This window comes from Alexandromys fortis, unplaced genomic scaffold (genome assembly GCF_014885135.2).
Source record: "Alexandromys fortis isolate MF-2015 unplaced genomic scaffold, M_Fortis_MF-2015_v1.1 scaffold_1, whole genome shotgun sequence".
NCBI classification, from domain to species: Eukaryota; Metazoa; Chordata; class Mammalia; order Rodentia; family Cricetidae; genus Alexandromys; species Alexandromys fortis.
The window spans coordinates 774,449-791,583 of record NW_026067927.1 but is presented as its reverse complement, the minus strand read 5'-3'; the positions used below and the strand labels follow the sequence as shown (position 1 = coordinate 791,583).

Below are 17,135 nucleotides of genomic sequence, written 5' to 3'. Positions count from 1 at the left end.
AGCCTGGTCTATAAGAACTAGTTCCGGGACAGGCACCAAAGCTACAGAGAAACCTTGGCTCAAAACAAAAACCAAAACCAAGAGACTCAACAAAATGAGCAAAGCGAGGAGGAGGTAGAGGAGGCACGTACTGAACACACTTTAATCAGCTCTGTTCTGAAGGCACTGCAGAGCACCTATCAGGACAATACTGACACTCTACAGGTGGGAGATCAACAAGGGCTTCAACTGTGCTGGCCAAGGCAGAAATCTGAGACATTCTGGGGAAGTAAAATTGCCAAGACCTAAGGACTGCCCAGGGGACTGAAGCAGTGGGGAGCAGTTGGAGATAAGACCCCTAGCCTGAAGAACAGAACAAGGGTTCCCCAACAGCGCTGTAGAGGCTGGGCTGTTTCTCCTTCTCTCTGTGGCACTAGAGAAAAAATGAGCCAGTACTATAAAGCACTGATCCTTAATAAAGTGTTAAGTCATGCCTCCTGTCACCTCTTCTCACTCCTGGGCAAGTCCCCCAACTGTCAGCATCCGACCTCAGAGCCTCTGCTCTCAGCTCTCGCTCCACCTTGGCAGCTTCAGGCGCGTCCCCTTTCAAACACATCAGAGCCCTTGTTCCTAGACCAGGACTTCCCGTGTGTGCTTCTCATCACATGGCTCCTTCCCGTACCTCCCACACTAGCCATCCCACAAGGAAGCTCAAGAAAAGCAGGGGTCTCTGTCACCTTTTGCAACTTTATCTTTAATTCCTAAAACATTTACAGCCTCAGCGGGGAGGCTAAAGCATGCGGTTAACTAATATGGATCATACTGCGGTGGGGTAGGGTACCAGGAAGACTTTCAGGTAGAACCTTCTAGTATACAGTCAGGACTGAGGGGGGTGGTCACAGGTAAGCAAGAATGGGCAGGATTTGGGACCCATGGAAAAGAGGCGAGTCATCTCAGAAAGAGATACAGGAAAAGATGGAAGCAGCAGAGTGTATCCCAGAGAGCCAGACAGAACAATCCCTGGTCTGTAGACTACCAGCCCATAAATCTCAAAAAGGCTTTAAGCCTCTCTGCGCCTCCATTTCCTCTACTCCAAAGTGAGCTCTACAGCAGCTGCCGGGGAGGACTACAGTGGTATTTAGAGGAGCTAACGTGTCCACTGGTGCCGCTGGCACATGGGGACAGCGCACAGAGAGAGCCTGGGGACCCACGCTAACTCCCTTTGCCTTCAGCTTCTAGCTGTTGATACTGCTGCTTTTTTGGTTCTTTATTTCCCCAGGTGTTTTGAACTGGAACATGCCACAGAGAGAAGGAGAAACAGCCCAGTCTTGGAGTCGATCAATTTGAGTCCTGCCTTCAGTTCTGAAGCCCAGACAGGAACTTACACTCTCCTGATGGTTGAAACAGTAATGATAAGACCCGCTGGGTATCTCAAACTTGAGGGGGAACAGTTCTGACTCCTGGGAGAAATGAACATGGCTGGTGGTGTGACAACTAAATACAGGAGCATTCACAAAACCCGACAGTGCCTGCCTGGCACTGGCTAAGAGACAACCAACATGCCCACATGCAAGGTGCATGAAATCAGACTCTTACCACACGTCTATGTAAGAGGCCCAATGTCAGACTTGAGCCATTCATTCCCGTCATTCATAAACATTTTCGGTCACAGTGAATGGAGAAAGAAATCATCGTGTATATATACAATGGAATACTACATAACCACAAAAACAAAACCCTGTCGTTTGCACCAACATGATTGGAACGAAAATATTAACTTGAATGAAACAAGCCAGACACAGTAGGACAAACAACACACGATTTCACTGAATCCTGTAGAACATAGCTGAACACAGGACTCTAGACATGGGGAAAGCATGGAGCTGGGACAGAAAGAATTAAGAGACACGTGAAGGTTAGGAAGGATGTCAGAGGAGAAGAAAAGCGGCCTCGAGAGCAGAAGGGTCACTATGGGCATATATACAGGAATACCACAGTAGACCCACTAATTTATACAATAATATATGCTAATAACCACACAGAGTTTTAGTTTATCTCTTTTTTTTTTTTTTTTTTTTTTTTTTTTTTGGTTTTTCAAGACAGGGTTTCTCTGTGGCTTTGGAACCTGTCTTGGAACTAGCTCTGTAGACCAGTCTGGTCTCGAACTCACAGAGATCTGCCTGCCTCTGCCTCCCAAGTGCTGGGATTAAAGGCGTGCGCCACCATCGCCCGGCTTTAGTTTATCTCTTAAGAGAATAAGTTTCCTCCAACTGTCGCTGTTTTGCTTCTGGTTTGTTCTGTTTGCTGAGGGTCCGGCTCTGAGCTGCTGGGCTGGCTCTTTCCTGCAGCTCAACCACCCCGGTGCCTGGGTCTGTGAGCACTCACCACAGCACAGTCTGTAAAAACAGAGCTTTATAGAAGCACTGGGCTTATCAGCAGATGTATTTAACATGATTAGGTACTGATAACTGATTTTTAGAATGAGTCTTGGGAAATTAGGGAGCCTGGAGGGGTTGTCTGTTTGCATCTGGGTTTTTTCCCCACTGTCCCTGGTGCGGGGATGGTCAGAGTAGAGCGGGCTCTAAACTTTCCCATTTAGCTCTTCATGTTGTTCCTGCACAACACTGAGGTGGAAGTGGCTGGAAGCGCCGCTGGGACAACTGAGTACCAGAAGGTATATGTCAGCGGGAGATCAACAAGCACTTCGAAGCAGACTGCTTTGGCTTGCTTTAAAGGGACTTTTAAAAATTACCTTTTCTTTACTGTAAAACAAGTACATGCTTGCTGTGGATAATTTGGGTAACTAGCTGAGCTAAAATGAGAGCAACCTATCACTACTGAATATATTTCTGTAATCATTCCTTTTTTTTAAGATGCCATCTCCTGAGGAAGTGTGTATGTGGGTAAATTCAAACTGCAAACCACCCTAGATTCATTACATAACTGACTTTTAAAAGTAACAAGGTATCATGACCCACACCTGTAACTGTAGCCCCAAGGATGCCAAGTCAGAAGGATTTTGAATTCAAAACCAGTTTGAGGGGATGGGCTGGGGAGATGGATCCCCTGTCAGTAGTACTTGCTAATCATTCGGAGGAGCTTGGTTCCTATACTGGGCAGCTCACAACCACCTGTAACTATGACCCATCCTGTTTTGGTCTCCATGGGTCTCTGAACACATCTGTATAGACACATACATTCACATGAACAAATAATCTGTTTGAAAATCAGCCTGAGCTATGTAGTAAGACCCTGTCTCAAACATAAACACTAATTATATTGATCATTCACTCAAGCAAACTAAGCATGTGTTGGACTAAAAAACGTGCATAAAATTAGAGAAAGAAGCATATTTAAACACAAAATCATTTCAGGGGCTAGCGTTCAGTTGAGAACACTTGCCTGGCATGTGTAAGGCTTTGCACTCAGACCGCCAGCACCACACCAAAACCAAACCAAAAAAAAAAAAACGAAATTAACACTACTAAAAATAGGTGAGAGGATAGAGATAAAAAACAGAGGGCGCAGGGCTGGAGAGATGGCTCAGAGGTTAAAGAGCACTGACTGCTCTTCTAGAGGTCCTGAGTTCAATTCCCAGCAACCACATGGTGACTCACAACCATCTGTAATGAGATCTGGCGCCCTCTTCTGGCCTGCGGGCACAATGGAGGCAGAATGTTGTATACATAATAAATAAATAAATCTTAAAAAAAAAAAAAAAAAGAACAGACGGTGCAGAGAGAAGTCTCTGGGCTCAGGAGGGTCAGGAAAATCCTAGGGAATGGCCCAGTAACAATTCGCAGCCTCCAGCACAGAGGTGTTCTGCAAGGAAGGGAACACAATGACTGACAGAAGGTGGAACAGGAAGGCTCCACAGGGAAAGCTGCAAAGCTACTTGGAGGAGGGGCAAACATCCAGCAGGGTAAATCACAGCAGACTGAGGGAGACATGCAATGACAGTTCACTGTAGACCTGAAGCAAGGGGCTGGCATGATTTCAGGGACAGCCAGGGCAGAGAAGAAAACCACAGACCTGAGAATGCCCGTAAGCTGAAGACAAGGTCTTAGAAATGAGAGTGACCTAGAAATCAGACTCCAGGTGGACAAATGCCTTCTACCCTCACTTCCTTGATTGTCAAGGTTACTACGGACAAGCCAGCACTACCAATGGCTATTCCCGTATTTCAAATATATGTTCAAATAGGAAAAAATAGGTGAAATTTCACCATATTTTGCTCGTCTAGCACTCTTCTCTTCTTATTTGGAAACAAATTCAGTTTTTCTTTTGGGACATCATCCGTCTTATCCCTCCCCCCACTCACCCGTGAGGCTTGAGTGAGAAGGCCCCACTGAACCCTAGTCCAGAGAGGCACATCAATAGCACACACAGTGAGCCTAATCACGCTAACCCAGTCGCTGCCTGAGGAATCTGGGGGATCCATAAGGAAAGAGCCCACCAGCCTCTTCTACGACCTCAGATGCTGAAGACCACATATCCCTTGAGCTGTCCAAGTCCTCCCAGGCTATCAGGTTAGAGCCAACTCAGCATGAACACACACATGGGACTGTCAAAGCCAGAACCCCAGGAAAAGAGTGGTCAGGGACAGCTTTTGAGGGGATGGGCACACCAACATTAAGTGATGCCAATAAATCCCCTTTCCCATTCCAATTTGTGTGATTTTGAATTTTTTTAGTCATATATAATGGAAGAGTACAGAATTCAGAGTTGAAGAAGCAGAATCCCAATACTGCTATCTGATGGGCTAGGCAGGCAGGGCAGCACACTCTCAAGGTGCAGCTTCACACAGAGGGCTAAAGCTTCACAGAGGAGCCAAGGCCTTAACGAACTCTTAAAGGGTCAGCCACCCAGCAACAGGAGGAGAAGACAAAATTATATTCTATGCAGGACAAAAACAAATGAAAACAAACAAAAGCCAGCGTGAGCAGAGAGGTGCTAAGGTAGGAAGGGCCATGGATGCTGGGAGGTGACAATGGTGTGCTGTGCCTAGACAGAGTCCGCAGAGACAGCAGGCCATGAGGGAAGGCATTGCCCTGCACCCTCTGCACAGCCTGGGATCAGGCCCAGCAACTCCACTGACCAAATACGGAGCCTACAGACTGATCAAAGTATTAAAACGTCTTACCTGCTGATAGAACTCATCATCTTTGGGGGTCAGATAAGGAAGCCAAGTGTCTTCAAGCTCCTCAAGAAGCCTCAGTTTCTGGTTAAAAATAAGAATTACATGTTAGTGAGTATAAAATGACTTCAAATATAGACCAATATATTATTTTCCAATAAAACACACACAAAAATCTTAATGATTTTGAATGTGTAAACTTTTAAAGATATATATTAAGGGCCAACTATAAAATAGACCAACCGAGGCATACGCATTTTAAATTGTAAGATGTATAAAGCATTCTTTCAAAACTAATTCTGCTCCCTGTCACACTTTATGAGACAGTTCCAGTCACTCCTCTCGCATCTTTACCACCGGGGTCTTTCTCATGACATAGGTGACCTACGAATCAGTCAATACAGTCTCCCACAATGAATCTTGCTGCTCATACAACCTGAGTCTGTTAAGCTGTCTGTGATACCAACCCTGGATGCCGGGGGAGCTGCGATGCTCACTCCTCCTGTAAACCCTTATCTGGTTGTGCCCACTTGCAGTAGCACTCCTTTTTAGATTTTATTTTATGTATGTAAGTGTTCTGCCTGCATGTATGTACATGCACCACATGCATGCCCGGTGCCTGTAAAGGTCAGAAGAAGGTGTCTAGCCTCCAGGAACTGCAGTTGCACATGGCTGTAGGCTGTCATGAGGGTGCTGGGAACTGAAACTGTGTCCTCTGGAAGAACAAGCACTTGTAACTGTGGAACCATCTCTCCAGCCCCAAATAGTGTCTTTTAAAAAGTTATCTCTCATCTCAAACATCAGCACAAATTTATGGTAAGCCTATTTGCTTTTTTATCCAATTTTGAAGCACCTTTTTGTAATTATCCATCCAGCATCGTCTAAGGCTGTTTCAGAAAACTGAGTCTTTGTCAGACAGCACTGACTAACAGGACAGGTAATTGCAACAAGAGATTCTGCAATGCTTCACCTACAGGCATCTACACAGCCCATGTTTGCATGTAGCAATACAATGTGAGTATAACATGCGCACACACACACACACACAAATAGAGAGAGGGGGCGGAGGGAGGTTGGTTCACATCTGGAAGAAAGAATAGCAGAAAGAGCACCGCCAGGGCCACTGTCAGGCAGCAATGAAACACTGCAAGAACAGGAAGGTGTGTCGTTGCTCCGGACCAGTGCAGGCCTCCCCAAAAGAGTACAGCTTGGCACACACAAACTCTGTTTTATTCCCTGCAACTCCATAAGTCACTGGTTTTATACAGCGCATACTCAGCCAGCCAGACATGGCAACCCAGAGTGTTATCCCCTTCCACACCAAGAAAGCAGCCTTCACTCACAGATCTATCATAACCAGAGCAGTCCCGAGCAAACATCCCTTTTTGACCCAAACTTTCTAAATCTTTTGCATTACAATCCAAAATAGATAACACAAAGGGAATAGAAATCTAACTCGTACACTTATAAAAACAAAAGTGTGTTCCATTCGCACACAATACCACTTGTGTAATCAGTCTTCCATTTTGATGGCATTTTCTTACCCATAATGCTGAACGACTTCCTAATTAAGGTGTGATCAGGGCTCATTAGGAAAGACTTAGAAAAGTAGCACAGGACAAATCATTTAATTTACTAATTAGGTAATGCTTTCTCTGCTCTCAGCAGTAGCCTAAAAAGAACTAATGATATTTCCATGAATATACATCTCACACTTATGTACCCTATCACTACCTTAACCAAAACCCTACACTTGGATTTCATTTGAAGCTCAGGGAAGCCTGCATCCCCTGTGATCCTTTTACTGATTCTTAGGACTTTTTATAAACACAAAGCACTACAATATTTATAAATGCCACCAAAAAATTAAACACTGAATAATTCAGAAGGTCCACCTTACAGATGCCACCTTAAAAGTCTCTGCTGAGAGTCTATCATTAAAGCTAATCCATGTATACGGATATATATATTTCCAAGAGAAAATCCATACTCCATCTAAGACAGGCTGAAGAGTAAGAGACCTGCCTCAGAGGCCAACAAGCATCAACAGAGGATGGACCTCTTTGTAATTAATGCTTCAAGTAAATTATTGTGGAAACACATTTCTCAGCTCAGCTGAAGTGCAGACCACCAGACATGTGTAAGGCTGAAGACACCCAAAAGGCTGTACCAAAGGATAAAATTCTTTAAGAACAGCAATGGCTTTCCCCTACAGGGATTCAAAACATTCTGCTTCCATTGTCATTTATGTGTGTGTGTGTATGTGTGTGTGTATGTGTATGTGTGTGTGCACGCACGCGTGTGTGTGCGTGCACATGTACACATGTGCATATGATGTTGTTGTTTGCTTGTATGTCTGACAGCATAGCAGGCCAGCCTGAAACTTGCTATATGTCTAGGCTGGCCTCAAATCCAGGTATCCCCCGGCCTCAGTCACCCAAGTGCTGGAATTAGAGGTATACTTCATTATACACAGCATTCCCTGCTACAGTTTTTAAATTGTATATGATATTTTAAGGTGGTAAAAAATTAATTTTATTAAAATTAATGAATATGCACTGTAAGAAATGCAATGTGTCTTGCAAGGATGAAGCAAATAGGAAAGTGACCTGGTCCTTAAACAAGGTTTGAATGAGTAAGAAGATGCCTCTCAAGAAGTAGGAAGCAGCTAAGCCAAAGGAAGTAAAGGAAATATATTCAGTATTTACGCGAGTTGGCAATCCCAGCCCCATTCTCAACAAAAATGTAGCACTGTATAAAGAAACAGGACAAGTACATTTGGGGACACAAACTTGTAACTTCCAAAATGTATATATGCCTCAGTCAATCTCTCTCGACCTTGGGTTTCTACCTGCAATGCAACTATGAAGAGGTAACACTCAGTCATGTGCATTAGCAAATACTGCAATTTGTGACCTATGCAGATGGCAGGCAGGTGGGACTCAGGGGAGGTGGAGGCTGCTCTAGACAACACAGCATGAGCTTAGGAACCAAACTCGAGTTCCAGGGCAAGTTCCCCAATGGAGATACAATCTGGGCTCAGCTCCCTACAGGGCATAAAGGAAGCAACATAGACAAACAGTAAGAGCAGCGCTTGGCACAGGACAAGCCCTCAATACACTTGGCAACCATGGATTCTTATTTATTTGTGTTGGAAAAGTTGCATTTAATAGTTATAGATGCAAGCAATGGAATCTATATAAATCCAACTAATTGTACTTTAAGTCAACCCTACTTAAGAATTCCAGATACTAATTTGCCTGAACAAAATACAGGAGAAATTCAAAAACACTTTTCATAAAAGCTTATATATGTGTGTGCACATGTACATGTGTCACAGCTTAACTAGCTGTGCTGTAATGGTTACCTGAGGTTTACACATGTGTGTGTGCGTGAATGTGTGTGTTATAGCTTAACTAGCTAGGCTATAATGGTCACTTGAGGTCCATATGTATATGTGCACATGCATATGTGTGTCACAGCTTAACTGGCAATGCTGCAATGGTCACCTAAGGTTTATTTATGTGTGTGCAGCTTAACTAGCTGTCCTGTAATGATAACCTGAGGTTGAGTACAAGGAAACTGAAAAGACTTGGAACACAGGAAGAAAGCAAGGTCCCCGCAAAGCTGTGACGTGACCAGCAACAGGTCACATACCGAGATGACTCTCACCTCCCAAGGACTACACAGTCAGTCTCACCACATGCCACACCTTCCCAAGGCAAGGAAAGTTATGTCTTGTGAAAATCTTTTTAATTTTTGATATAAGGGGATCATATAAAACACAATACTTTTAAATTTTAGTTAAAATTGAACCTACTTTTCAACTTTTAAAACTAAAGCTGTTGCTGAACCCGTGGGACCTCCCTGCTCTAACAGCTCAAGATTTAAAAACAGGCACAAAAGAAGAGCCTTGTGATTCACAACACCAAGAGGAACTTGCAAGGACTCTACTGCAGGATCACTGACCCTCAAAACACGCCACTCTCTTCTTCCTGACTAGGCTCAAGAGCAAGAATCCTCAGTGACTCACTTAATGACGATCAGAAGACTTTAAATGACACCAAGAACAAGATGCAGGCATCGTCCAGTCAACCAGTGAGGTGTTGCATGAAGAGATGGCTAAAGGCAAAGCAAGGGTCATCACAGAAAAAGGAGCAGCCCGAGACCAGCCTGCGGAGCTACGAGGAGACAGCGCGAAGACACATTAGGAGAGTGCCTGGAACTGCAGTGTGCAGAACCGGGAGTCGGGGGAGACTGGGCAGGTGAGGAACAGGATAAAAGTGACAGTATTCTGAAAAGGAGAACTGAGGAGTCTCAGCATTCAAAGTGCAATGGAAAAAGGAGGAGCCTAAATACACAAAAGGGAAAGTACACACAGGAGATGCTGCAGGAAGAGTCAGTAGCACCTCAGACAATGAAAACCACACAAACATTTCAAACAGCCAAAGGAGAGAGAAGATAGAGAAAAGAAAGAATAGTGACCAAGTATTTTCCAAATTTACTAACATCTAAAAGTCCACAAACTCAAGCTGTTTTGAGAACTTTAAGCAAGCACACACAGAGAGCCTTTTTAAAAAGTATTTTATAACCACATTATTTAAGGACAGTGAAATAAAGAATATCCTTAAAAGCAGGAAGAAAAAAAGAAAAAGATATTTATATAGGAAAAATATAAGAATAATACTAACTGTAGAAAGTATGACAGTCAGAAGAGGGTGGAGAAATGTGATATACTTCAACAATAGCAAAACAATAGATGGGCAGGTATATAAAAATAGAAAGCAGTAGATGTAAACAGAAAAAAGATGATGGATGGATGGATGGATGGATGGATGGATGGATGGATGGATGGATGATGGATGGGAGGGAGAGAGAGGATGGAGGGGAGAGGAAGGGGAGGGGAGGGGAGGAGAGAGAAGGGGAGGGGAAGGGGAGGGTCTCTGAGTCAGGTCAAGGAGCTGGAGACAGGACTTGACAGGCNAGGGAAGGGAAGGGAAGGGAAGGGAAGGGAAGGGAAGGGAAGGGAAGGGAAGGGAAGGGAAGGGAAGGGAAAGGAAAGCCGGGGGGTGGTGGCACAAGCCTTTAATTCCAGCACTTGGCAGAAATAGGTGAATCTCTGTGAGTTCAAAGCCAGCCTGGTCTACAGCACCAGTTGCAGGACAAATGTCAAACCCAGGACAAAGGGCTGAAGTACCTATTAACACATCAAAGTGGACCTGGCCACCAAGTTCTCCCAGCCTCCCTCAGTCTAATCTGTTACAGGGCATGGCTGGAATACCCAGCCCCCTACCCTAAATTTCTCCAGCCCTGGGGTGGTCTGCCCTTCACTGTATAAACCAAGCATTTTGGCTTCCTGGTCTGTTTTCCTCTAGCCTCTTGGCCCAGGCCACCCATCTTGGTTGGTGACTCCTCTCTTGCTCCCTTCCTCCTCTCCTCACATGGCTCAGGGTCGTTTCCACTCTGGACTCTCCCAGATGTCCCTGTTTCTGGCTATGCTCTCCCTTTTATCTACAGCAAACTTTCTGCTCCACTATTCCCGGAAGTGGTCATGTCTTTTCATTTCTTTTTTCATTCAATAAATAATCACATTAGGGAACTGAAAAGATGGCTCAGTGGTTAAGAGCCCTGGTTGCCTTCTAGAGAACCCTGGTTCAGTTCTCAGTACTCTCAGGGTGGCTCACAATCATCTGCAACTCCAGTTGCAGGGGATCTAATGCCCTCTTGTGACTCCACAGGGACCAAGATGCACATGATGCACAGACATACGTGCAGGCAAGACACCCATACACATAAAATAAATGAACTTTAATTTAAAAAAATCACATTAGAAAAGTGAGACAAATCAGTCAGTGAAGTTTTTACCCTGCATGTAAGAAGGCTTGAATTCAGGCACACACACTGGCCCCATGTAAAAACTGTCCTTGCAATGAACATCTGTAATCCTGGGATTTCCCATCTAACATGCTGAGAAAGCCAAAGAGAGGGATTTCAGGGGCTCACTGGTCAGTCTGTCTAGCCAAATCAACAAGTGAAAGACGCTGTCTCAAAAAACAAGGTAAGGAACAACCAAGGAAGGCAGATGTTCACCTCTGCCCTCTACATGCACATGAGCATACATACAAACATGTATACCATACTCACATGTAAAAAAAATTAATTAAAAAATTTAATGTGATTTCCCATAAGCGTTTCAGAGACATCATCCCCTATCTGCTAGCATCTACAGATCTACAGACTATACCATTTTATTTCCTTTCAATCGCATATTTAGGGATATTTTCCATTGTATCCCTTCTCTTCTATAGTTTCAACATAAATTGAAACCTCCCCATCTAGATTTTAAGTCTCCTGCCCTTTCTTTTTTTAACCCTTTGTGGTCTTAAGCTAAATTCTATGTGAATTTCTCAGAACACTTTCAACTCATCCTTTTTCTTGTAAATGTGTTACGTCTAACATCCATCCCATCTATGGAGTTTATTCTCTAAGGTAAATATGGTGGGCACACCTGTAATCCCAGCACCAGAGCTGAGGCAGAAATATCCCAAGTTCAAAGTCAGGCTGAACTACAGCAAACAATTCACTTCTAGGGCAATGTTTTTCATTTCCAGAACATACAACTGGTTCTTTCTCATATAGCTGAAAGTTCCAAATATTTACAAACATCGTAGATTTCTATTTTATCTTATTGTGAGAAGGTTTGCTCATTAAGTTGCTCTTTTCACTATTGCAGCACTGTTTCCTGGGATTCTAGCTCTTTATTAAATTGTTTGTCTCTGTTAAAGTGACAGTTGTCGAATTCGGGTCTTTTCTTCTTCTAGGAGTATAGAGTCACATCTTCTTTGGGTTAACTGGACATAGCTGTAAACACTAGTGAATTCTGTGCATGGTAGTACTTCCAGCCCATTTTCATTAGTGCCTGCTCTTATGGGATTGGTAGTCTGTAGGTGAGATGTGTTCTCTTGGTTTTTCCTGCTATTTCTGTTTCTGGGCTGGGACTTGCACACCTGGTAGTGTTTCTTGGTGAGGTTTCCTTCCTTTCTTATTTTTTTGGTCAGGTGACTTTTTTTCTTCAGTGATGCAGGAGGCCATGAGGGCTGGGCAGCAGAGTGAATCAAAGTTTCTAGATTTTGGGTTTTGCCAATGATGTAATCCCTGGAGCAACATAAATATGCGTCTTTTTGTCTTTGATTTGTCCATAAAATATATTAATCTCTCACAGGACAGCTGTTATTCTTTTGGTTCTGTTACTTGCTGCTCTATTTCTTTTCAATTGTTAATGGAACAGTATTTTTTAAGGCTTTTGCGTTTGCTTTTTCTCTTTGGTGGTTCACTTCACCTGTGGTTGCCTGTGCTTGCTCACCTGTTCTCTCCTGTGCTCACCTGTGGGTCCACAGAAGTTCTGTCTCGCCTCTCGCAGGATGCCGACGATCCAGGACCAAACTTTACATGATGGTCCTTCACAGCAGCATAATCTTACCTCCTTACCCCTAATTCCCCACCCTGATTCCACTCATGGAAGACAGAGCTCTCTTCTGCTTCTCAAGACCCACAGACCAATATAAACTATATCCCTTCTGGGGTCAGGAGACTTCTTTCAATGGCCCTTTACAAAAAGTGAAGCTTCACTACCAAGCCCTGGCTTCAGGGGGTTAGTCTACTCCACGCCCATTGAACTTTCTGTCTCAGATCCAGAGGCTCCACAGGATCAAGGCTTTAACCCAGCTGACTACCCTTTCTGGACAGCTCCTTCTGGGGCATAATGCCACCTCCTTTACAATCATGCAAGGACAATCTTCGTTTATTCCTTTAACGTCTTACACCTGCCGTCTATGTATCTGCAGCAGAGGGCACACACATACTGTGATGCCTTAGCAGAAGGCACAGGATTCTTTAGGACAGAGATTCTTAGCAGATTACCCAGGCTGAAATGACTCATGGGACCTTGAAGGTTTCTCACACAGTGACACTGGCCTCCTGCTATCAATTCACATGTTCATCAGTAGTAAGTCCCATTTTTGCATTTCCTCAAATAGCACTTACTACCAAACTTGTACACTTTTGTCAAAATGACTAATGAAAGACAAGTACTCTTGTTCGTTCTCTGGGAGCCAGCTGATAACTTTTCAGACATCGACTAACATTTGTAGAAGCTCTTTGTGAAGTTCATGGCAGGGCCTTTTATCCACTCCCCACGCCCCACCTCCATCTTGTTTATTCCTCTCCTCGATCTGTAACTACGAATCTACTCAGTTACTACGGCAAGACATTGAACTCAAAGTCTACGTAATTTGATCATTCAGCCTTTCCTTCGTTTCTCCTTTTGCTGAGCAGCTGTCTAGGGACGGACTGGGTCTCCAGCAGAGCTGCCTTCACGCATCCCAGATAACATGACACTTCCATGTGCTCCTTAATTAAGACAGCAGCACTCGGCCTGGGATTCGACTGAGCTAGCTGCAGTGTTTCTCAAAAAGTTCTCTTTCAAGGGAAATGTTTTTAAATTCAACAAAAACCACAGATTCAAAATAACATACTTGAGCTCTTTATATAACTTGCAAACCAATCTACTTGCCCTACTAACTTTAACTTTTTAAAATCCCCAGTTATGATCATCAGTTAGGGGAATGTATATAATCCAAGTTTCAACTGGGAAACAGTCTCCTGAAGAAAATTGTCAAATTAATGAAAAAGCAACTAAAGTAAAGAACAAGGAAAGAACTGGGAGTTAGGAGTAAGTGGAAAAGACTAAACACTTTTGGGGGGAAGTTTATCTAGCTAAAGAATATGATATAGCTATCAAAGCAGTACATACCACAAAACAGTACGCAGGCCCTTTCCTGAGGGTCAGTGACTCTGAACAGTCCCCTGCACCGCATGCAGCACTGAGGTCTCGGGGCCAGGCCCATGGCCTGCTGCTGAAAACAGACACCACTCACTGAGGCTCTCCCTCACACTGAGCACAGACCAGGACTTTGTAAGAGAACAGAACCACGGCCATCCCATCCCAAGCCTAAAGAACAGCTGTAGAACTGAGAAAACCCTTGCAGCCCATTCTACTTACATCCACGCTCTAAGACCCGACAATATACCCCTTTGACATTTCCAAGAGGAAAAATCCCTCCTGTTCTGAAGAAAAAGCCAAGTTCTCTCAGCTGTGTTCTCCCAGGACTTAACACCCTGACACCATACACCTTGGCTGCCCATGGAAAGATCCAATGATGGAACGCCACGAGACTTCACCGTGTGGCCGGCCAGGCTTCAGCACAAACAGCACTCCCGCCAGCAGTCGGACTGTAAACAGTCACACTGAGACCACTAGGAGTTCTGATTTCTTTGTAATCATACAAAGCTTCAGCCATTGAACCAAGATCAAACAGCCCGCCGTGGGAAAGCGGATGAGCGTGCTGCTGCCGCAAGGCCATCAGAAGCGACCTCGGGGAGGGCCATCCAATAAGCCTGCGCTCGCCAGTCCTGCGTGGGCCCTCTGCTGCTCCCAAAGCAAGTGCTGCATGATCAGACAGTAGACACTGCCCCTTGAGTAACAGCAACTGAACTGTAGGAGACAGTGTGTTACCTTAACAACAACAATCGCTTAGCTCCTGACACAGTTAGATCTATCTATCTAGACAGTTCTATTTGACAGTGCTGAAAATTAGAGAAGAATATCTAAAGGAATGGCTTGTTTAAAAACTACCATAGGAGTTTATAACATAAAACAGGATTCCAGAGAAGTCAATATGCTCTTTCTAGTTTCACTATTTCTGATGGAAGCATCAACTAGAACCCTGGAACTTCATTAGCAGACATTTAATCTTATTTCCGTACGTGCATTTGATGCTCCAAAGTTATTGTTTCCAATTACACCATGAGACTAATCCTAGCGTGTTAGTCACTTCTCTCACTGTTGGGATAGAGTAACATGGGAAAGGCATGGTCGGGGCTCACAGTCTCTCGCGGCAGAGAAATCCTTCAGGCTGCCTAGTCTTAGAAGGAGGTTATTAAGGGTAATTCTCAAACCCTCACATTTGACCCAAATCTATATTTAAAACTGTCTTGAAAATCCTCACCAACACCTGGGATTCAAAAAGACCAAAATCAAAGTCAGCATCTTCCTTTCTGACATCCCATGCTCCCATTTCTCCTGTTTCCAGTCCCATGTCAACAGCAGTGTCGGCCTAACACATAGTTCAGAATTGTATTCCCTGCTCCTCTTCCATTTCACTTTGCACACTTTTACCAACCCCCCCTTCAAGCAAAGACAAGGACTCAAAGCATCTGTGTTCATAGAAGCATTGCTCACAAGAGCCTATGCTGGAAGCTAGCCAGTGTCCACAGTGTGTGAATGCTAAGTAAACTGCATTTATACACACGAAGGAATATTATTCAGCCTTAAAAAGAAATAAATGTATACATTTTACAACACAGATGAATCCTGAAGAGATTATCTTAAATGAGAGCAAACCAGTCACGAAAGGACAGATATTGTATGATTCCAAAGGCGTTGGGTACCTAGAATTGTTCGATTTAAGGATGTAGAAAATTAGGACTGGAGAGAGAGTTCAGTGGTTAAGAGCACTGGCTGCTCTTCCAGAGGACCCAGGTTCAATTCCAGCACCCACATGGCAGTTCAGAGCTCTCTGTAACTCTAGTTACAGCACTCTCGTCCATCTTCCATGGGCACTGCATGTACGTGGTGCACAGACACACATGCATACCAGCAAAACCTACACATAATAAAATATTTTACAAAGAGAGCTAGAAACTTATCATCATAGTTACGAGGGGTTGAGGGAACAGAGAAATGGGAAGCTATTCAATGTCTAGAAGGTGCGGTGCATACAAAGTCTCAGTGTGTGATGAGGAGACGCTGGAAAGGGATGGCAAAGATAAGTGCACAACATATCCGTCGGCTAAGGACCACCGGGCTGCTTCATTAAAATAGCCATCTTATTTGTATTTGGCTGCAATTTTTAAGTGTTAAAATACTATGAAAAGTACATGTGACAGAAAGAAAGAAAGAAAGAAAGAAAGAAAGAAAGAAAGAAAGAAAGAAAGAAAGAAAGAAAGAGAAAGAAAGAGGAAGGAAGGGAGAGAGGAAGGAAGGAGGGAGGGAGAGAGGGAGGGAGGAGGTAAGGAGGGAGTTTAAAGAAATTAAGAGCTCAGGAAGCTGGGAGTCACAGTTCTCAAGAGCAGCTGATGTCCGCTGATGTGCTTTCTAAATCAAGGAGGGTCTTGAGGTTCTGAGGCCTGTGCTAGTCTTCAAATATGGAACCATGCATGATTTTTCTGGCATCATGAAGTGAGCCAAAAAATAAAAAATCAAAAAATAAAATACAAATTACAACTGCCTAATCAGAAATGAGAGCCTCCTCTAACTTCAAAGTCAGGAAACTTTCATCAGTCTCCAAGAGAACCGTGGAGTGTTCCTAGGCGGAGGGAGCGGAGGAATCTCAAGTACAAACCACAGGTTTTACAGCTCCGTGACAGCTTTCCGAAAAGACAAGTAGTACTTGTTGCTTTTGGAGAGTGACCTAGATCAAGAGTGGGGAGGGTTGTGCCCGTGTTCTCCGAGCAGTCTGAAGACCTTAGCTCATGTTGCAGTTCATCACTGCGCTGCCCGCTAGTTACATTACACACAGGACGGTGCCAATGGCTCCATTTACAGGGTATCTCTCCCAGGCAGAAAATTCAATCTAGGCTGAAATTTGGTACATGAAATCTCGGCTTTGGAGGCATGTCAGTGAACACATTCAGATAGGAAACTATGGCAGCAAACATGGACATTTTAAGGCAGACAACTATGACAAATCTTGAGCTATTCCCAAGCTCTCTTTTGTAGTGAGTTTCAGCTTTGCAAACATACTGCAGTCTTAAACTAACATATTTAATTTCCAGAGTGAAATGCGGCATGTGATTAACTTACTCAAAGGCCTGGCTCTCATTTCTTCCATAATGTGCATGAAGGAGAAAGGCAGTGTGTGTGCACACATAACTGACCCAGCACAGTACAAGCAAGCAA

At 44.0% G+C, this 17,135-nt stretch overlaps 1 protein-coding gene across 1 annotated transcript in view; it reads right to left on the bottom strand.

Annotated features, from left to right (window-relative positions):
• The window catches only part of Fto (FTO alpha-ketoglutarate dependent dioxygenase), a 332,887-nt gene that overhangs the window by 245,696 nt on the left and 70,056 nt on the right, over positions 1-17,135 (bottom strand). The window contains exon 2 of the mRNA XM_050143937.1: positions 5,123-5,200. Within this exon, the coding sequence (XP_049999894.1) occupies positions 5,123-5,200 (78 nt within the window). The remainder of the gene's footprint in view (positions 1-5,122; positions 5,201-17,135) is intronic.